Source organism: Myxine glutinosa, chromosome 10, assembly GCF_964187855.1.
Source record: "Myxine glutinosa chromosome 10, kmMyxGlut1.1, whole genome shotgun sequence".
NCBI classification, from domain to species: Eukaryota; Metazoa; Chordata; class Myxini; order Myxiniformes; family Myxinidae; genus Myxine; species Myxine glutinosa.
The window spans coordinates 58,489,415-58,512,606 of NC_136270.1; the positions used below are offsets into that span (position 1 = coordinate 58,489,415).

The 23,192-nt window shown below is 44.2% G+C and overlaps 1 protein-coding gene across 4 annotated transcripts in view; it reads left to right on the plus strand.

Moving 5' to 3' along the window:
* UBE3C (ubiquitin protein ligase E3C) overlaps positions 1 to 23,192 on the plus strand; it is a 173,350-nt gene that overhangs the window by 130,300 nt on the left and 19,858 nt on the right. For all 4 annotated transcript variants that reach the window (XM_078785705.1, XM_078785708.1, XM_078785704.1 and 1 more), the window contains 3 exons: positions 9,839 to 10,086; positions 20,912 to 21,124; positions 21,245 to 21,433. In XM_078785705.1, the coding sequence (XP_078641831.1) occupies positions 9,839 to 10,086; positions 20,912 to 21,124; positions 21,245 to 21,433 (650 nt within the window). The remainder of the gene's footprint in view (positions 1 to 9,838; positions 10,087 to 20,911; positions 21,125 to 21,244; positions 21,434 to 23,192) is intronic.

Consider the following 23,192-nt stretch of genomic DNA (forward strand, 5'->3'; position numbering starts at 1 on the left):
TCAGATCCTCTAAAAGCTTCTTCTTACATTGATTTACCCAGTGTTATCAAAAATAGAAAAGCAGTTATCAATATCAAAAATAAAGACAATAAATGTTTTCTCTGGTCTATTCTAGCACACTTACATCCTCCACATTTTCATGATGAAAGAGTATCTCATTATAAAAAATATGAGAATACATTAAATACGAAAGATCTAAAGTTTCCTATGACTTTAAATGATATTCCTAAATTTGAAAAGTTGAATAATTTATCAGTTAATGTTTCTGGTCTAACAGAAACAAACAACATTCAGGTTTTAAAGCTTTCTGACAATTGTAAACAAACTCATATTAATCTTCTATATTTTAATTCAGAGGAAAATTCACATTATACATACATCAAATATATTACAAAATTAATAAAACCACAAGTATGTAAAAGAACAAATAAAATATATATTTGTATGCGTTGTCTTAACTTCTTCCATACACAAGAAAGATTAGATAAACATTCAAATTATTGTGGTGAACATAAATCAACGGTAATCAACATGCCTAAAAAAGGCTCAAAGATCACATTCAAAGATGAAAAGAAAACAATAAAACATCCTTTTGTTATATATGCTGATTTTGAAAGTATTTTAGAAAAAATTGATACTGCTTCTCCAGATCCAAAAGAATCATACACAAATAAATATCAAAAACATACTCCTTGTGGTTTTTGTTATTATATCAAATCATCCGTTGGTGATGAATATAACAAGGTAGAGGAGTATAGAGGCTCAAATACCCCAGAGGAGTTTGTGAAACGACTAGAAAAAGACTGTGTCCGATTAACCAAGATAATGAGAGAAACCAATAAACCAATGTCCTTAACAAGTAGAGAAAAAAGAGAATTTAGACAGCCAAAGGTTGCCTGTCATATTTGTGAGAAGAAAATTGGTAAAGGTCTAAAGGTTAGAGACCATTGTCATCTCACTGGTAAATATAGAGGTCCGGCTCATCAAAGTTATAATATTAATTATCAACTCCCCTCTTTCATTCCTGTTTTTCTTCATAACAATGCTCATTATGATACACATCTATTTATCAAGGAACTCTCAAAGACTTCTGGAAGTATCTCAGCAATTCCAAACACGGATCAGAAATACATTTCATTCACAAAAACAATTCACACATCTCCTATTACTCATATCAGATTTCTTGATACATTTAAATTCATGGCAAGTCCATTGGCTAACTTGGTTCAAAATCTAAAAGAGTTTCCATGTCTTTCAGAGTATTTTTCAGATAAAGATTTTCTAACACAAAAGGGAATTTACCCCTATGACTATATGGACTCATTTGAGAGATTCAATGAAACACAACTTCCTTCAAAAGAAATTTCTATAACAAATTAAACAACAGTCATATATCTGATAAAGATTATGTACACGCACAAAATGTTTGGGAAAAATATAACATCAAGAATCTTGGCGAGTATCATGATTTGTATCTCAAAACTGATGTGCTTTTATTGGCCGATGTATTTGAAGCCTTTAGATCTGTTTGTCGCACTGGATATGGATTGGATCCTGCTCACTACTACACAGCACCTGGATTGGCCTGGAGTGCGATGTTGAAAATGACAAAACAAGATTTGGATTTGATAACCGATGTTGATATGCTTTTATATAACCACCTTTAGGCTTTTGATGATTGAAAAGGCAAAGAGAGGAGGAATTTCGCAAGTCTGTTCAAAGAGATATGCTAAAGAAAATAACAAGTACATTCCAAATTATGATCCATCGGTAGAGAGCTCCTACTTGATGTATTATGATGCTAACAACCTGTATGGCTGGGCAATGTCTCAGGCTCTTCCTTATGGAAAACTTAGATGGGTAAAGGAAAAAGATTACAAAAAGGTTTTACAAGATGTATGTATTTCTACACAAAAAGAATTGGATGATTCAAAGGTTGTTTATTATTTTGAGGTCGATTTGAAATATCCAGAGGAACTTCATAACCTACACAAAGATCTCCCATTTGCTTGTGAAAAGTAAAGTCCAAAGAAGGAGTGGTTAAGTGATTATCAACAATCATTTAATATAGGTGAATCAACAGAAAAATTACTTACTACATTATATAACAAGAAAAATTATGTACTACACCAAAGAAATTTGCGACAATATTTATCAAAAGGTCTAAGAGTAGAGAAGATCCACGGGGTTCTAAAGTTCAATCAAAGTCATTGGCTAAAGGAGTACATTGATTTTAATACACAAAGAAGAACAGAGTCAAAAACAAATTTTGAGAAAGACTTTTATAAATTGATGAATAATGCGGTCTTTGGTAAGACCATGGAAAATGTGAGGAAAAGACAAAATATCAGACTATCAACATCTTGGAAACAAGCATCAAAATTAATTAATAGACCGAGTTTTACTCGAGCTGAGGTCTTTACTGAGAACTTTTGTGCGATCCATTTGATTAAAGAGAGTATTGAAATGGACAAACCTATTTATATTGGAACATCAATTCTTGATTTATCAAAGTCATTAATGTATGATTACTTTTATAACAACTTGAGGAAGAAATATCAAAATGATGTTAATCTACTTTATATGGATACAGATAGTTTTATTTTGCAAATTAATACTGATGATGTTTATTCAGACATGAAAAAGGACATTAATATCTATGACACGAGTAATTACAGTCCAGAGAGTGAGTTGTTCTCTTCTAAAAATAAAAAGGTGATTGGAAAGTTCAAGGATGAATTAGGAGGAAATGTCATGAGTGAATTTGTGGGATTGAGGTCTAAGGCTTATGCTTATAAATACATTGTGAATAACGTTGAAACGACTGATAAGAAGTTAAAAGGTGTAAAGAAAAATGTTATTAAAGAAACAATAAACTTTAAGGATTATTATAACTGTTTAACAACAAAGAAAGAAGAGTTTGAAAGATTAATGGAATAAGAAGTTATAAACATAAATTATATTCAGAAGAGGTGAATAAGAAAGCATTGGGGGCTTTTGATGATAAGAGGTTTATTTTAGAAAATGGAATTGATAGTCTCCCTTATGGTTATATAAGTATATAAGTGATAAGTTAAAAAAAGGGGGGGGGGGGTTAGGGATTTTAACGGGCTACCGCCGCCTTTTTACTATTATATAAATGATAGAACCAAGTACCAACCAGACTAAAGAGTGGAGGTGTAATCGACCTTGGTATATAAATGGTAAACATAACGAATGTGAAAAATATCAAATAGGTATAATTGAAAAGACGACTGGTAAAAAAATTTACAAAACAAATAGAATTAATTTAAATACCGGTGAATTGGGTAAAAAAGATGGAAATATTTTTTAGTGGACGGAAAACTTTGATGGTTGTCAGGAAAATATATACTTTAATTTAAAAATGGTGTGTGGGAGAGGAGGAGGTCAAACAAGAACATTGAGGGAGGTTTACCATTTTATCTTAGCTCAGTTAAAATATCTTAATAAAGAACCAAACTCAAACATCTTTTTTGTTAATATATTAGATGGTGAAGGGAGTGGCAAGAGAATTAAATTATTTCCCACGCATAAACAAATATTTGTAGGATCGATGTTTGAGTGGTCTACTCGGGATCATTGATAGGAAGAGTACCATAAGACCAAGGGGGAATCATTGTTTGAGTGGTCTAATGCGCAACATTAAGGATAGGTGTCAAAAGGCTAAAAGGTTCGTAAAGAGGTGAGAGGAAAATTAACATGTAAGTGTATGGGTCGATGTTTGAGTGGGTCAAAGATAATCTGCCAGATGATATGTAGAAGAAGGATTATAGGTCTATAAGGGAAAACAAATATTTGTAGTGTTTGAGTGGTCTAATGAACAACATTAAGGATAGGTACTAAAGACAAAAGGTTCATAAAGATTAGGGTGGGAGAAATAGAGGTGTTAATGGGCAATGAGGTTAAGAGGAAAATTAACATGTAAGTCAATGGGAAAATGAGAGTGTCCCAGAAGCAACATATATACACTACTCACATGCCTTCGATACGGTCTGGCACCCAGCTCTGCTCACCAAACTCTCCTATGGTATCCATGGAAATCTCCTTGCATGGCTTGCGGACTTCCTCTCTGGTCGTAGTCAACGTGTGGCCCTGAATGGATTTCTCTCATCCCCCCTTCCTGTTCTGGCTGGAGTTCCCCAAGGTAGTGTTCTGGGCCCTGTGCTATTTCTGGTCTTCATCAATGATCTCTCCGACTCTCTGGAAAATCCTCTATCTCTTTGCTGATGACTCCACACTCTGCCGCTCCATTCCTCCCCTCTGATTGGCAGTCTGCAGCCTCCTCACTCTCTGCAGACCTGGACAAAATCAGACTGGGCAAACAAGTGGAACTTGTCTCTCAATCCTGACAAATCTCATACTCTTACTACAGACTTGGCCTTTAATATGGAATATTTTTTTTGTGGGGGTGAACTTACTTTTCAAGATGTCTTAGAACCAAAAGTTCATTGGAATTATGTTGAAATTATTATAGATTTTGTTAATGTGACCTTTAAAAGAAACAAAAACCACATTTGACATTTCGAAACAAATAAATTGATCCTTGAAAGTGATGTAAACTGATATCGAACTCAATTCATGGACAGTACTGTGTTAAACTTCTGTACGTTTTCCAGAAGTATCTCTTTATTTTGCACATTAGCCAAATTTTTTTTAAACAAAAACAAAAGTTAAATTACGACTGGGATTACGGACAGTAAAATTACAGTTCAGTCCTTCGTGTAACCCCCACGAGCATTCAGGAGAGCACGTACATGTTGAGGCATGCTGTTCACGAGATTTGCCAAGGTTTGGACAGGAATCGCTTGCCATGCAGTGACAATAGCCTGCTGAAATTCACGCACAGAGGTCGGCTGCTGGTCTAAGTGGTCGATTTGACGCGTTAATTCTGCCCAGAAGTTCTCTATCGGATTCATATCCGGGGACATGGCAGGCCACTCCATATGCTCTACACCACGGTCAGCAAGAAAATGTTGGATCATGCGAGCACAATGAGGCCGTGCATTGTCATCTTGGAAGACAAAGTTTCCTCGAAAGGCTGCACGAGCAAATGGAAGCAATGTTTCTTCCAGAATGGCCCTGTACTTGAACTGGTTCAGGATTCCATTCAGAACAACCAGGTCAGTTTTTCCCCCTGCATCAAAAGCAGCCCAAACGGTCACCCCACCACCTCCAGCTTGGACTCTTGGCACTATACAATCTTTGTTGTAGGCTTCATGCACTTGTCTGCGCACTCGGACGCGGCCATCTTGACGATAGACCAGAAATCGAGACTCGTCACTGAAGATCACGTGTTTCTAGTGTCCTGGCTGCCATTGATGGTGCTCTCTGGCCCACTGCAATCGGCGCTGGCGGTGTTGTCTGGTCAGGCGTGGCTTTCTCAGGGGACGCCTGGCACGATAGCCTGCTTGAACCAGTCGTTGGTTGACTAGACTTCTGGATACAGGCACATTTGTCAGTTGCTGCCACTCAGCCCTAAGCCGATTAGCTGACTTGGTACGGCCATTGCGGACTAACCGGTGCAGCTGGCGATCATCCCTCCTTGTGCTTCTGCGGGGACGTCCTGGCCTCGGTATTGGAGTAGGGACACCCCTCTGAGCATTTCGTTTCAGGATCTTTGACACCTGACCTTGAGTGATGCCATACTGCCGAGCAATAGCACGCTGTTTCATGCCATAATTTCGTAAAGCCACCACTCCATGACAAACGGCATTGTCGAGTTGACGGACCATCTCCAGAGGAAGCGGCAATAACTTTTGGAGACGTGCAGCAGTTATTTTCCACTGATACAGAACGCAACAACCCTTGTATACCCGACTGTGAAGCCAATCATCAAATGCACCTGTCCATACATTTTGCCACGCCACCTGTGATATAATCCTGTTGTTGACTTCTTGCTGTGACAGACAATCAGTAACATGGTTCTTTTAACAAATAAATCACCAAAGTGTGAAAGAAACTCACCAGATTGATATACTGAGTGAAGAAAGTAAACCCAAGTCAAGAAGAAAAAAAATATTCCATATTAAATGCCAAGTCTGTATGTCTCTCCGAAAAGACCGACTGGAAAACCCTCCCATCCACTTTCTCAACAATCCTCTCCAAGAAGTTCTGTCGCTCAAGCTTTTGGGTCTCACTTTCTGCCATGATCTTTCTTGGGAAAACCACATTTCCAAGCTGGCCTCCAAAGCCAGTCGCCGTCTGGGCATCCTCCGTCGTGCGAAGTCCTTCCTTGGCACACCTGAGCTCCTCACCACATGCAAGGCTTTCATCCGCAGCTCGAAGGAATACTGTTCCCCCCTCTGGGCTGGTGCTCCTGCCTCACACCAAGCCCAGCTTCATGCTGTTGAAACCAAAGCTTTCAGAATCATTGGAATCTCCTGCGATGAAGCTAACTCCGAGGGCCTTTCACTCACTCACCGCAGGCAGGTTGGTGGTCTTTCTGTCTTCTACCGACTCCTCTCTCGCCTTGCTCCCCCAGCTCTCTCTGTGCTCTGTCCCCCAAATATTCCTACAGGTCGCACAAGATCTGCCAGATCTTATGGTTAAACTGCCAAAATCTTGGCTCTCTGCTCACCTTCACTCTTTCATTCCCCTTTTCTCCCGCCTCTGGAACAAACTCCCCCATTCCCTTCAATCCCACTCCTCCCTCCAGGTCTTTAAAACAGCTGTTCACCACCATCTATCTTTCCCCATCTAAAACCTTGATCTTTTCTACCCCTGCTAATTCACCCCAGATACGCTTTTTTTGAAATTCCAACTTCTTTCCTGGAAGTCCTTTCAGTGTCCACATGTTTTATACCTCTCCCACCTCCCCCCAAGCCCTCCCCCTCCCACATTTCTCTCGATGTTCCTGCTCTCAAATGTTGTGTTTGTGTCCTTCCCCCTCTCTCCCCATCTTGTGTTCTGCTCCCCTTATTTTGTGTTTGATGTGTCGGTTTGTGTGATTAATGTTAGCTCTTTCACGAGCCTCGATCTTGCATACAAAAAAAAAAAATACATATACACATATACACATATACACATACACACATACACACATATGCACATATACACACAAACACGTGCATATACACACATGTACATACACACATACACACACACATACACACATATACACACATATACACACATATACATACACATACACACATATACACACATACACACATATACACATATATACACACAAACACACATACACACACACATACACACACAAATATACACATACATGCATACCTACACACATATCTGGCAAGTCTGGTATGTACTATTAATAATCTGGTAATAATATTATTATATTATATTAATCTGGAAATAATATCAATAAAAGTATGTTATATTAGAATGTGAGTACATCTATATCGTATGTACCATTAGAATGTGAGTACGTCTATATAGTATGTACCATTAGAATGTGAGTACGTCTATGTGGTATTGTTACGTGCTCCTCCCCGGCCCCCTGGTCATGGTGTACTTCCGATCCCCGAGAGGAGTCACGGCAGAAAAATGTGTTATTCTGTATGTCAAAGATCAATGGAGAAGCCACCCCAATTGTTACTCACAAACAAATACTGTATTAAGATCACACAAGAATAACGGTACAACAATAACAGTAATCAAAAGTACAATCAATATCCTATGATGGTACCATCAGTTTTGTAATGTATAACTCACTGTGCTCCAAGTGAGTGAAACAAGAACATTACCCAATGTCTCTTATTCCCGGCTTCAAGACGAAGTTGATTCACTCCAGCGATCGCCAGAACGATGTCCAATCGAGACCAGAATCCCGTGCGGATGGCAAGTACCGTCACACAGCCGAAGCTGTACAAAGGCGCCCTCAAGGCGACTGGGAAATCCAAAGGCGCCCTACAGGCGACTGAGAGATCACACCCTCGGGTATGGACGAATTAACCTTCAAAAAGCCACGTCACACACACGCCCCAGATCGACGTCTGAATGCGGTGGAGATGGTCGAAAAGAGACGAAACCGCGAGCGAAGCACAAGTCCTGCGCGAGTCAAAATGGCCGACGACCCGCTCTTGAGACGTAACGGCCCAGCGATAATTCTCCTCGGAATCCACTGCCAAAAACCTGACACGCAGGTTTTTTGGTCACAGCGATGACAACTCTGTCGTCGGAATCCCTTTCCCGGAAACCCGAAAGTTCGCTAGTGACCCTTGCTCGCCAACGTTCACTCCAGACCGCAAGTAGCTCGGCCCCTTCTTGTCCGACTCACTCGCTCCGCCCTTTTTTCCTCTTCTTCCTCCGGTTCCCGATCTGGTTTCCTGTTTCTTTTAACATTAACTTTTTTACCTTTTGAAAACAGTTCATGAACAATAAACCTTTTGAACACAATAATAGTACATGGAATCAGAAATATTTACAGTGGATGCAAACCAGCACAACGGAAGTGATGAATCCGTAACACTTCCCCGTAACAGTATGTTCTATTAGAATGTGAGTATGTCTATAAAGTATGTACTGTTAGAATGTGAGTACATCAATAAAGTATAGTCCTGTTAGAATGTGAGTACATCTACAAAATACGTCCTATTAAAATGTGAGTACGTCTTTAAAGTATGTGCTATTTGAACGTGAGTACGTCAATAAAGTATGTACTATTACAATGTGACTACATCTGTAAAGTAAGTACTATTAGAATGCGAGTATGTCTATAAAGTGTACAATTAGAATGAGTACGTCTCTAAAGTATGTTCTATTGGAATGTGACTACATCTGTAAAGTAAGTACTATTAGAATATGAGTACATCTATAAAGCATGTACAATTAGAATGTGAGTACATCTATAAAGTATGTACAATTATAATGTAAGTACATCTATAAAGTATGTACTATTAGAATGTGAGTACATCTGTAAAGTATGTACTATTAGAATGTGAGTACATCTTTAAAGTATGTCCTATTTGAACGTGAGTACGTCTATAAAGTATGTACTATTATAATGTGAGTACATCAATAAAGCATGTGTAATTAGAATGTGAGTACATCTATAAAGTATGTACAATTATAATGTAAGTACATCTATAAAGTATGTACTATTAGAATGTGAGTACGTTTATAAAGTACATACTATGAAAGCACAGAAGCACTGCACAAAACAAGTGCTGGTGATTGTCTGCAATCGTTGCTCTTTCTCGTTGCCTCGGCCACCAAAGGTGAATGGAGCTTATGTTTTCACCCCAGTCTGTGAACAAAATATCTCAAAGTTGTGGACAGATTCGCATGGAATTTGGTGGAGAGGTAGTGCATGTGACACGGAAAAAATGATTAGATTTGTGTGGAGATCTGGATCCGGATATGGAGTGATTCTTCACCATTGAGTAATAGGTCTAAAATCGACAAAGCACGATATCTCAAAAGGTGTGGACGACATATGACAAAACTTGGTGGATCAGTTGGGTAAATGCCAAGAACAAACCGATTCGTTTTTGGTTCATGTCAGATCCAGATCTGACTTATCAGTGGTATACAAACCGTAAACTGTTCAGCCTGGCGGAGGTACGCTCTCTACCAAGTGCCGTTCTAGGTCATTTTTTTTGGTTTTTCTTCATGATGAAATTTTTATCAGTTCATTAATATTGCTGGGGTACAATTATTGGTGAACTTCATAAAATTGAATTTGTGATGACTTTATACATCATTCTGTTTTGACATTTCATGTTGTGGAAAAAATGTCCAAGTTAGTTTGGTGTTTTCTTTGTTTGTTTGTTTTTTGTTGTTGTTGCTAAGTTGAAACTAGTTTGTCCTTCCCACACTGCACTCCACTGCACTTCTTATGCATTTTCAGAACCAGATTTACGGAAGCAGATCCGTGTGCATCTGCTTAATGCCCACGGTCTTGATGAAGCCGGTATTGATGGTGGTGGGATATTTCGGGAGTTTCTCAATGAGCTGCTTCGTGCCGGTTTCAACCCGCACCAGGGATTTTTCCGCACGACCCACCAGGGCCTCCTTTATCCAAACCCCGAAGCACGCCTCCTTGTGGGCGACAGTTTTGCAAGGCATTATTTCTTTCTGGGTCGCATCCTGGGAAAGGTCAGAACGGATTTTGTTTGATTGTTGTGATTGAACCCATTTGAAAAAGCGTGTTTTACAAAAGAAACAGACAAGCACAGGAATCTAACACAAACAAAATGCATGACAATAAAGCTGATGAGGTTGTTGTTATAGAAATGAGTTGGCAATTGGAACTAGACACAATTGGGTAGATGAACAGGTGAAATTTGAATTGCCAAAAAGCAAGAGATCCACGTCTTAAAGTCATCATCTGAAGTCACAATGTTTAAAAAAAATTGTTATTCACCAATCTGACTGAGGGCTAATATCAGAACTCCAAAGATCTTCCATAACTTTTTTAACCATTTCATTTTTTGTAATCTACTGAAGTCTAGGCTCATGTAAGAGCTAAACAAGCGACTTATTCACACAGGTTCAAAGGAGAACCAGAAGACAAAAAAGATGCACAGATAATTTACGTATGTGTAGGAGTTGCGGACAACGAGAGGGTAGAAACTTCTTGACTTGTTCAAGGCTCCTTTATTTCCACGGAACTCAAAACTCAACCGGAACTCATGTCTTTTAATATCCCCCATGACTTCCACCTGATCCTCTTAAAGGGGTGTGGCTCCAACACCCCAGCGCACACCACGCCCATACCATCAAGAGACCCACTGGTCCCGTGCTAGTGAATTATGCCTCTTTGGGGTATCCCCCACACGCGCCCCCCCAGAATTCACTCGCACGGGCAATGTCAGTTTTTGGGGGGACTTAACCACCCGGCCGAAACGACCCCTGATGACCCGAGCAGGGACTGTTAGCGGCTTGGCGGTAGGCAGGCCAACCGGGGGCTTACCTGACGGGGGACGGCCCCGCCATGGGGGTTGGGCCAACCGAGGGGGCTGGTCCAGGTCCAAGTGAGCCGGCTTGAGGCGGTCCACCGAAAGATGGTCCGGTTTGCCACCGATGTCGACCACGAAGGACTTGTCCCCGGCCTCCAGAACGCGGAAAGGCCTGTCATAAGGCGGCCAAAGCGGCCCCGGTGTGCGTCATGGCGAACAAAGACTTACTCCACTGTATGTAGATCCGGCGGGACGTGGGCCTGAGGCAAACTATGTTGAGATGTGGGCACCGGTGCAAACATCTTGGCATTCTCCCGGAGAACCGACCGCTGACGGGCAGTGGACCAGGGGCTTGTGGCGTCAGGAATGAACTCCCCTGGAACCCGCAGCAGCTGGCCATAGACGAGCTCAGCGGATGAGGACTGGAGGTCTTCCTTAGGGGCTGTCCCGAGGCCCAACCTTACCCACAGGAGTCTGTTGGCCCAACTGTCATCCCGGAGGCTGGCCCTGAGAGTAGCTTTCATAGAGCGATGGAACCTCTCACACAATCCATTAGCCTGGGGATGATATGCAGTCGTGCGATGGAGCTTTACCTCCAACCCCTGGGCAACAGCACCCCAGAGCTCTGAAGTGAACTGGGGCCCCCTGTCTGAAGAGATGTCTGAGGTGGCGCCAAAACGGGCAACCCAAGTACCGATGAACGCCCGGGCCACATCGGCGGACATCGTAGATGTAAGCGAGACGGCCTCTGGCCACCTGGTGGTCCTTTCGACCATCGAGAGGAGGTGGGTGAATCCCCGTGAGGGGGGAAGGGGCCCTACCAGGTCCACGTTAACATGGTCAAACCATCGCTCGGGCACTGTGAATGGCGTCAACGGGGCCTAGGTATGGCGATGCACCTTCGAGCATTGGCACTCGACGTAGGTGTTGGCCCAGTCGCGCACATCCTTCCTGAGCCCGTGCCAAACGAACTTCGCCGCCACCAACTTTTGCAACGCCTTCCTGCCCGGTGAGAAAGACCGTGGATGGCATCGAACACCAGCCGTCTCCAGCTGGTGGGTACGACGGGTCGAGGCTGTCCCAAAGAAACGTCGCACAGTAGCGTGGTGCCCGTGTCCCTGAACAGCACATCAGACAGTCGAAGCCCCGTGACCGCCGCCCTGCAGGCCTGGACATCTGGGTCGGAGATCTGATCGGCCGCCATGCGGGCGGTCGATGCCAAGGTGCACCGCGCCAGCTATGGACCGGGAGAAACAATCGGCGACCGTGTTATCTTTCCCAGCAACATGTTGGATGTCCGCCGTGAACTCGGAAACGAAGGAGAGCTGGCGTTGTTGACGGGCAGACCACGGCTCCGAGACCTTGGCCATGGCAAAAACCAGGGGCTTGTGGTCCACAAACGCCGTGAATGGGCGGGCTTCCAACAGTTAACGGAAGTGTCGGACAGCTAGGTAGAGGCCTAGGAGCTCACGATCGAAGGTACTGTACTTTCGTTCATTAGGGCGGAGCTGCCGGCTAAAAAAAGCAAGCGGCTGCCAGGCCCCGTTGACCCACTACTCGTGCACGGCGCCAACCGTGTAGTCCGAAGCGTCCGTGGTAAGAGCAATCGGTGCCTTGGGCAACGGATGCGCCAGCATGGTTGCGCTGGCGAGGGCCAGTTTAGCATCCGTGAAAGCTTTGGCCATCTCCTCGGTCCAGTCAATGGCGCGTTTCATAGGCTTGCCCTTGAGGGCCTCATAATGGGGCCGCACGGGGTACGAACCGATGGTAAAAGTTCACCACGCCCAAAAACTCCTGCAAGGCCCTGACGGTGAAGGGGCGTGGAAACCCCTTCACAGCCTCCACTTTAGACGGCAGTGGGACGGCCCCCTCCCTCATGATGCGGTGGCCAAGAAAGTCTATTGAGGCAACCTTGAACAAACACTTGGCCGGGTTAATGATAAGGCCGTGCTGACTGAGGCGTTCAAAGAGCGCTCGGAGGTGAAGCATGTGCTCCGTCCTGGAAGCGCTGGCGATGAGAATATCGTCCAGGTTAAAAAAAAAAAACCACCTTTAGAGGCCATTTTTCCCCGCAAAGCGGGGGTTGGCCTTTTTCGGGGACCGTGGTTGTTGTTGTTGTTTTTTCGGTCCCCTTTTTGAAGCAATGTTTTACGGCCGGATGCCCTTCCTGCCGCCAACCCTTTTTGTCGCCTTTTTACGACAAACAGGGAATTACCAGTGAACTGGTACTCAATTTGCCGACCTCGGAAGGATGACAGGCTGAGTCAACCCCCCTGGCGTTAATTCAGCGATCGACCGTGATTCGAACCCAGGATCCTAGGATCCTAAGCCGGCACCCTAGCCGCTAGCCCAACACCAGGGTTGGCGTCCAGGCATCCAGGTAGACGAACAGAAACGGCAAATCCCGCAACACGCTGTCCATCAGACACTGGAAAGCCTGGGCCACGTTCTTGAGCCCAAAAGGCATACGAAGGAATTTGAAAAGCCCGAAAGGTGTAATCACCGCGGTCTTAGGAACGTCCTGCGGCCGGACGGGGACCTGGTGGTAACCACGAACAAGGTCCACCTTAGAAAAAAAAACTTTACCGGCCAAGCAGGCAGAAAAATCCTGGATGTACGGGATTGGGTAGCGGTCAGGGGTAGTGGCGTCGTTAAGGCGGCGGTAATCCCCGCACGGGCGCCAACCACCACCCGGCTTCGGCGCAATGTGGAGAGGCGAGGCCCACGGGCTGTTGGACCGTCGCATGATGCCAAGACGCTCCAACGTGTTTCCCCGGGTCGAGGCGTCGAGCCCGGGCGTAGACAGGCGGACCAGTGGTCGACATGTGATGCTCCACCCCGTGTCTGACGACAACGGCCGAAAATATGGGCCGTGTAAGGGCCGGGAACTCGGTGAGGAGGCGGGCAAACATCAGAGGTCGAGAGCGTGCAAGCAAGCCTCGTCGTGGCGGACCCGCTCAGCGAGCATGGAAGTGAACTGAATATCTCCGCATTAATGAGGCGCCGATTTTTAACATCCACCAATAGGCCGTTGGCGCAGAGGAAATCAGTGCCCAGCAAGGGGGTGGACACCCTCGCCGTGACAAAATCCCATGTGAACCGCTGCCCGCCAAAACACAGTGCCCCGTTTCATTTACCAAAAGTCTGAATAGCACTGCCGTTGGCGGCTTCCAGGGCGGGGCCGTGACTCCCGGCCTCCCGGTCCAATGCCGACGCAGGCTGAACGCTCACCTGGGCACCTGTGTCGCAGAGGAAACGACGTCCGGAGTCGGTGTCCAAAATGAACAACAAACTGCCCGAACGGCCGACGCTCATGGCAGTTAACGAGCGCCGGCCACCCCGTTTCCCGACTCGCTGAAGCTGCAGGGTAGCTGGCATGCCTTGGCCTTGAGACCAAACCTTGCGTGGTAAAAACACAAGCCTGGGTGCTTCCGCCGCTGGGCCGTAATGGCGGCCACAACGGTGCCCGCCAGCCGCGTCGGCTCGACGGGGCCGGGGTCCCATTCAGTCGCACTGCATTGCTGTCTGGCGGAGAAAAACTTGTCTGCTTCCATGGCCAGGGCGCTGAAATCCTTAACGGGCGAGTTGGCCAAGGCTGACCGTACCTGTCCAGGCAGCTGCTGCAGGAACAGTTCCTTGAAGAGAATATATGGCCGGTGGCTGCCCAGGAGAGACAACATGTGGTCCATCAGCTCTGACGGCTTGGAGTCGCCCAGCCTGGGTAGAGAAAGGAGCTGACGGGCGTGCTTGGCCTCAGTGAGCTCGAAGGTATCAAGCAGCAGGGCCTTTAGCGTCTCATACTTGCCACCCTACGGAAGATCCTGGAGAAGGCTCACCACCCTGGTCACAGTGGAGCCGCTGAGCGCAGACACGACATAATAATACTTAGCGTCGTCAGCCGAAATGCTCCGAATGGTGAATTGGGCCTCAGCTTGTGCGAACCAAACGGCAGCCTGTCGTTCCCAAAACTCCGGCAGTTTGATCGAAACTGTGCTTGTCGCCATGTTCGTTCAAAGCTCTGAAAACGTTCAAGAGCAAGACGGGGTCACCAATGTAGGAGTTGCGGACAACGAGAGGGTCGAAACTTCTTGACTTGTTCAAGGCTCCTTTATTTCCACAGAACTCAAAACTCGACCGGAACTCATGTCTTTTTATATCCCCCATGACTTCCGCCCGATCCTCTTAAAGGGGCGTGGCTCCAACACCCGAGCGCACGCCACGCCCATGCCATCAATAGACCCACTGGTCCCGTGCTCGTGAATTATGCCTCTATGGGGTATCCCCCATATATGCGTAATTGAGTAGCAGGAAGAGAAGGAGATGAGGAGGTGGCAGGGGGAAATGAAATGGTGTAAAATGTGAGGTCAGCAAGAAAATGATCTGGGTGGGTAGCATGAGGCAAGGAGACATCTCCATATATTACATAAAGGCGGAGCAAATACCTCCCCCTTTCCTCAGCAATTACATAATGCTTTAAAACATACACACACACACACACACGCCTTTGCCATTATGGCAAACGTCGATGGAAAAGCGGACATTGAAAGAAAGACTAATGTGGTCCGTTGCCATTTGAATTGATGCTGCGAGGTGGGCCGAACTGCCAGCATGTCCGCTGGGACCTCACGCGATGCTGGAGACTCTTCCCTGAAGGTGGACATCGACAGGACAAACGAGGTACGCTGCAGTGTGGATCGCATACGAACTAGACTCTTTTGCGTGGGATACCTGGCAGACGCCGGAGGGGAGGGGTCTTCAATGGAGAGGGGGATGGTGTCGGCATTGAGAAGATAGGGATTTTGAGTGGAGTCGGAAAAATGAATGCAAGCGAAGCACTGCTCATACCCGGGTAGCCTGATAGAGCGCCAATGAACGGGAAACTCCCGGATGCCAGAAGCGTAGGTTTGAAGCGGAATGTGACACATTGTGAAAGGAAAGGGGAAAATGAACGTGATGCACACGAAGGGACGCTAACACTGAGTATAAATCGAGACTGTGCTTCGTGAACAGAAGTGGTTCCAATTAACCGTGGAAAACTCCGGATGCCAGATGTGATGGGTTGAAGGGAGATAGGAGGGATTGTGAGTGGGGAAAAAGTGAATGCACGTGAAGCACTGCTCACACCGGGTCTGATAGAATGTGACAGCGCTTTGTGAATAGACATAGCTCCGATGAACCACTGTAAGCTCCGGATGCCAGAGGTGAAGGTATGAAGAGGGATGAGAGTGGTGGGGCCGTATCTAAGGTCCCCACTGGGATATGAAGACGTGGGATGACATGTAATGTGCACGGCTCTGTGATGCGCAGGTTGAGGCAGCAGTCCAAGGCAGACCGTGGTGATACATTCATCGAGGTGCCAAAAAATTCTGGGATATCAATCCTGAAGACAGACGTAAATCCTGGCAATGAAGGTGGGAGTAAAGCGAGTGGAATGTGATGCCGTGTAACTCTTGCACAGTCCAGACTCTTGGGTGAGCTGCACAGTGGGACATGGGGGAGGGGCCTTCAGTAGAATGGGAGTAGGTGATGAAGACTGGGCACAGGGAAACGACGAAACATTTTGTGTTGATAAAAAGAAGGAAAATATTTAAAGCGAAGAGTCACAGGTCTCCTATAGGGGAAACCCTATGTCTTTGCTGCAACTCCGAGCAGCAGGAAAGTGCAATGGAAAAATAATGATTGCAACTTCTCAAGCGAGGAAAAACATCACCTTGCGAAGAGACATGATTATGCACCAAAGCAAGAATCTGAGAATCTGAGAATCTGAGAATCTTACTCATCACTACCAGACAATACTCCAGAGGAGAAAACTCAAAACGGACACGTGGAGTGTTGAGGAGAAGGAGATAGTCCTCCAATGCACAGGAACCATGTGAAAAAAACGAAACTGGCCACTAGAGCAGAGACAGTCTCCCTTGATAAATTTGAGAAGGTCTTTTCAACATTTAAAAGATATCTAGATAAAGATGGAATAGAAGAGATTATATCTAGAGCAAGGCAATAAGTGGCAAGAGAGATTAGAGTAAGGGGAGCTAAGTGCTCGCTTCAAGGTGAAGAAAGGGATGGCAGGAATGTGGCCGAGATGGCACAAGAGGAAGTTTTGGCTGTGCAACAAGATGGGGACCAAACCCCGACATAGAGCCGGACTAAAGCTTGAAAGAGTGCGGCAAAAGGAAAGAATGATGTTGTTCCCCTGAAAGAGGTGCAAGACTGGTTCAAAGACAAAGACCAGGTGAATCAGGCACAAACGAAGGGGAAAATAATGGAAAAGGCAGATGGTGATGTGCAGAAAGATGTGGGAGAGCAGCATAGACTGGAAGAAAAGGAAGCCAACAAAATAGAAGAGATGACATTTATAAAACTCAGAGAAAGACCAAAACTTTATCGCATAGAAAATAATAAACGAACAAAAATCTTCGTGAAGCGAACTAACCATTCAATTAGAAAAATGATTTCAAAATCATCCACCTTGAAGGAAATCGACATCATGTGTTTCGCAGCGGCACTATTTATTCAAGAAAAAGTAACGGGCAAACAACACCAGAAGAAGAATAAACAGGCCCTCCAAATAGAAACGAAATTCCACCTTGGAGACAGAGATTAGAGACACAGAGAGCAACTGTGGAAGAAAGTAGGACAAATACAACAGCTCAGGAAAGGAAACAGACACCCAAAACTAAAAAAGAGAATCCAAAGAATAAAAAACGAACACAAAATCGAAGACAAAGACCTCGAGAACTTGGGTGCTGAAAACATACTTAAAATAGAAATGATAGCAAGGAAGATTTAAAAACTATGAAGAAGGAAACAACAGGAGAAAACAAAACAACGTGTGAAAGTAACACAAAGATATTTTACCATGAATTGGGGAAACAAAAGCAGAATGTGTCAACTCCCCCTGAAAAAGAAAAACGGGAAAATTTTTGAAAAGGAAATTTTGAAGATCCAAAATAACATAAGGAAGCAGAATGGATCCCAAACTTGGAAAAGAAGAAGCAACAACTCGAGGAAATACCCCCAGTGATTATTGATGAAGAGAAAATTAGAAAACAACTTCAAAAAATGCCAAACGTTAAAAGCCCAGGCCCAGATGTAATTCCAAATTTCTGGTTAAATCGACTTGATACTCTTCACAATCGCTACGCCAGGATATTTAACAAACTGATCCAAGAGGAAAAGGCAGTGGATGAGTGGCTCATAGAAGGGAACACCTTTCTCATTCCATAATAGGAGGAAACCCAACTTTCCCCAAAATACCGTCCGATAACATACGTACCAAGCACATACAAACTGCTGACAGGAATCATCACAGAAATGATGGACCATCATCTAACACAATGAGCAGGTTTAGAGGCAGAACAAAAGGGATGTAAGAGAGGTTGAATATGGAACAATTGATCACCTACTACTGAACAAGGCCGAACTTGAAAATTGCAAATTGTGAAGAACTAAATTGTCCACCACCTCGATGGACTATAAGAAAGCTTTTGACATTGTCCCACATGCGTGGATGATAAAATGCATGTAAATATACAAAATCATTCCCCAAATTATCACTGATTGAGAAAGCAATGGAGCTCTGGAATACCACATTGATATTACAGCACTCAGAAGGGAATATCGGAATACCATATGTGAAGATACGGTGTGGAATCTTCCAGGGAGACACGGTCTTTCCCACTTCTGTTTTGTCTGGCTGTGGACCCACTAAGTAACCACAGCAATGAACAAGGACACCGATACACCCGAACAACCAATAGACGAACACCCAAAGAAATAGGAAAGGTGACCCACACACTATACATGGATAATTTGAAGCTCTTCTTGCCAAGTGACATAAAATTGACAACTAAAACTAGTAAAACGGTTTTCCGAGGACATTCAAATTGAATTTGGACTAGACAGGTGCGCCAAGGGCACATTTGTACAAGGTACAGCAACGAAAACAGACAACGTAAAAATTCACCTTGAAACAACAACACAGCAGTTAGAAAATGAAGCATCATACAAATACCTCGGAGTAGAAGAGGGACACCAAATATGTCACAAACAAATGCGCAAAACAATCACCAAGAATACCTACGTATAACGAAGCTGATCCTGAAAACATACCTCTCCCCAAGAAACAAAATCAAAGCCATAAACCAGCTCGCAGTACCAGTGTTCCAATATAGCTGCGGAATAATAAACTGGGCCCAATCAGAAATCAACAAGTTGGACATCAAAACAAGAAAATTCCTCACTATCCACAAAATGTTGTACAAAAACCAGTGCATCCTGAGAATGTACTTGCCGAGATGACTGGGAGGGAGCGGCCTGATGGAACTCAACCAGGTACGCAGAGCGACGAGCATATGACTAGCTGAGTATGTGAAATGCTCAATAGACTATCGGATGCAATTTGTAAACAAATATGAACACTACAAACCTGAAAAAGTATCCCTAACTCACCTTGCAAAGAATTTCCAAAAACAGGTGCGAATAGAAGATGCTACACAGGTACATGAAACGGCAACAAATACAGTCCCAACAATTGCAAAAACGACAAAATAAATATATAAAAAGAAATATCAGGAAAATATACACCAACAACTGGGTGAATGACAAAAGAGCAGGAAAATACAAAAATAATTGGACAGAGTGGGGATAGACACAGAAGGTTCATTGGAATGGCGAAGAAGAGGTCAGCTCAACTGGGACGGAGAACGAATCATAATAAATTCCCAAGATCAAGAACACTACAACAATGGAAATAGTAAGAATGCCCATTGCTTGAGTGGGTGGCAGGAGAGAGTTGGTTGTGCTAAAGTCTTGAGCAGTGTGTAGTTTATTTATTTCAGGGTACAACGGGACCTTGTGCTGTCACTTCGTAATCGACAAGCCTGGGCCTCTTTGATAATGCAGTGAGGTTCGGATTAGTCACATTTGTCGTCGTCGTATGAAATTCCAAATGACGTTGAATCCAAAGGACTTTATCATTCTGGTGTATAGTTTGGGTGACCGCTCAATGAGGAAACCAGCCACTGCTTTTCCCATCTGGAGTTTGGTAGTCGGTGTGTTAGGTTGAAGCCTGGGTAGTTTTTGGTCGAACACTGAGGTTACCGCCTTTTGGTTAACACGATATCCATATCGACATTGCTTCTGGTCAACATACGTCTGGACAAAGTTGAGCATTCCCCAAGTATGAGCGACGTAAATATTGAACAACATCCCATTGAAGTTTTGAAATTTAAAATGCTAACCTTATAATGCAGGCCCAATAAGGCCCAACAAGCATAGCAAGTTTTGTATTTTGTTTGCAATACAGTCATGCACACTAACTTGGGAAAGTGCAAAATTGTAACATTGAGGAAATGATTGTTTCGGTGCTCCGAAGATTCATCCCCATGGTAACAGAACGATGCCACAGGAGGATAGATTGGAGGAATGCATGTATGGTGTTAAATGCCGCTCGTACACAAGTGGCCTTATTACAGAACACAATGCAAGCAATCTATTGGTGATGAGCATCCTCACATTTTCATGGAAGGTGATGCATAAGAAGCAGCACTTCAGTTCAAACATTTTCCTTCAATCCCTTAATTAATTCTGCCATTTTAAGAACTATTGGAATCCAGATAACTCTGTGCTCTTCAACTGTCACCATATGGTTGAACGGTCCAGGATGTACAGTATTCTACTCTGGTCACCATGACACAAACACAATGTCCGATGTGGGCTCAACAAAATACACGCTCATGGATTGGATGTTGTTGTCAAATGGAATTGTCTTTCTTCTCCAGTCTTGTTGATGGAAGAGAAAGGAAGTGTTATGTCCAAGGAAGATTGCTGAAATCGTGCCAGTGATGGTGTGTGTTTGTGATGGTGTGTGATTGTGATGGTGTGTGCTTGTGATGTCACTGCAAACTGCATTTGCGGGTAGTTATGAAATGGTTTGGTGGAGGAGGGCTGCGGAGCATTTGGGGTACCTGGGGGTTTATTTTCCTTGATATATTCCTGGTTATATGTGTGCGTTGTCCCAGGCTCTCTTTGAGAACATGCTGGTGGAGTTGCCATTTGCCAGCTTTTTCCTCTCCAAGCTCTTGGGAACCACAGGAGATGTGGACATTCATCATCTCGCATCACTGGACCCAGAGATGTACCGTAACCTTTTGTTTCTGAAGACGTACCATGCAGATGTGGAGGAGTTGGGCCTCAACTTCACCGTAGTCAACAATGAGCTTGGGGAGGCACAGGTGAGGTATTCTCCATGCCAAAACAGTAAGAAGTTTTAAACCAACATTTACTTTCCAATGTTTAAATTGTTTTGGAAGCATGCACTTTTTTATTTTTCAACTTGTTATCGATGTCGATAGGTGGTGGAGCTTAAGTCAGGTGGGAAGGACATTCCAGTTACCAATGCAAACCGCATCGCTTACATCCACCTTGTTGCTGACTATCGACTCAACCGTCAAATGCGGCAACACTGCCAGGCGTTTCGGCAGGGTTTGGCGGCCGTGATCCATCTCGAATGGTTACGCATGTTTGATCAACAGGAATTGCAGGTACTGTAAATTGTGTATGTAGTTGTTGGTGTGTATTTTCGTAGCCGAGGGATGTTCCTATACATGTTCACTTATTTAGGGGACTCCCATAAATTGTATACCTTGGTGGGAGTGATGGTTTGTTGTTTTCAGGTAACACAGTTGAAACAAGTTTTGAGTCGATCAATTTGGTGGTTTGGGAGAAGATGCTTTTTTAAGGTTTTAGGTTAAATCCAATATGGCCGCCAAACCATGTGACCTATGATGTCATACATTTTATATTTCATACAAATGGGTCATAGATCATGTGCATGCAATTTCAGATTTTTAAGATAAGGAATTCGATTAAAATATTTGACTGGTACACCACTTCACCTATGATGTCATCATGTTTTTGTTCCCAATTGGAAGTACTTGACAACGTGCCGTTTCAAATTTTTCCATTCGGCGGTTTCCTAGAAATAATTTCTTAATTATTTGCGTTTATTCCAAGATGGCTGCCATACCATGTGACCTATGATGTCACAATTATCATAAAAAACATTCTGCATAGGTGTCACTCCTACCTTGAAAGTTTTGTCTCAATCGGACATGTGGTTGCTTAGAAAAATGAGGTTTAGCCTGTACGGATGGACGGATGGACAGACAACCCGAGAACATAATGCCTCCAGCCACCTTCGGGGGCGGAGGCATAGTTAACCTTTTTTTCTCACCTTAAATAGAATCAAAATTTGAAAAAGTCAAAATTATTGCAGAGACCCTCAAAAATACCATGTGACACATTTTCATAAACTGTGAAGTTCTTGAACCAGGAAGGAAGCGATGGCGAGCTGATGCGACCGACTTATGTGGAGAAGAAAGTGGAGTTGTTGCAGACCACGGAAGAGGTAGTGCGGAGGACATTGAAGAGGATGAAAAGGGAACGGCAACAGGCATTGATGAGGTGTGTACAGAGATGATAATTGCAGCGGGAGAAGTCGGAGTTAGGTGGTCGAAGAGGTTGTTGAATGTATATATGAGAGGGTTCAATTCCTGAGGATTGGAGGACAGGGTTAATTGTGCCGATATGGAAGGGGAAGTGGGATGTTCAAGATCTGGGGAAGTTTGGGGCATTACACTCCTTAGTCATGTCATGAAGGTGCTGGAGAGGATTCTGGATGTGAGGATAAGCAAAAGTGTGAAGATGAAGATTGGAGCAGAGCAGCAGGAGTTTAGAAAGGGTACAGGAACGACAGATGGGATGTTCGTGCTGAGACAGCTGGTGGAGAAGAGGTTGGAGGTGCAAGGTGAAATGACATTGGGATTTGTGGACCTGGAGAAGGCCTACGTCACTCTCATGGGAGAGATGGTGATGGCGACACTGAAATAGATGGAAGTGCCAGAGGTATGACCAAGAAATTAGGTTGGTGGAAGAGATGTACAAGTGAACGAAGAGAAGAGTTATGGTTGATCCTGGGATGTCGGAGGAGTTCAGTGTGAACATCCGTTTGAGGCAGGGAAGCTCTCTCAGCCCAATGATATCATGGTGATGAGCAAGGAGGTAAACATGAGGGGAAGTATGGGGAGGATGTTGAATGTGGACGATCTGGTTGTTGTGGTGGAGAGTGGGCGGGAGATGCAGGAAGTACTGGGGGAGTGGACGAAGGCATTTGAGAAACATGGGCTGAAGAATGAGTATGGAGAAGATGGAGGTGATGTGGATTGGGCAGCAGTGAAAATAACTGAATATCACGTTGGAGGGGAAGGATATTGGACAAGGAATTAGGTTTGAGTATGTGGG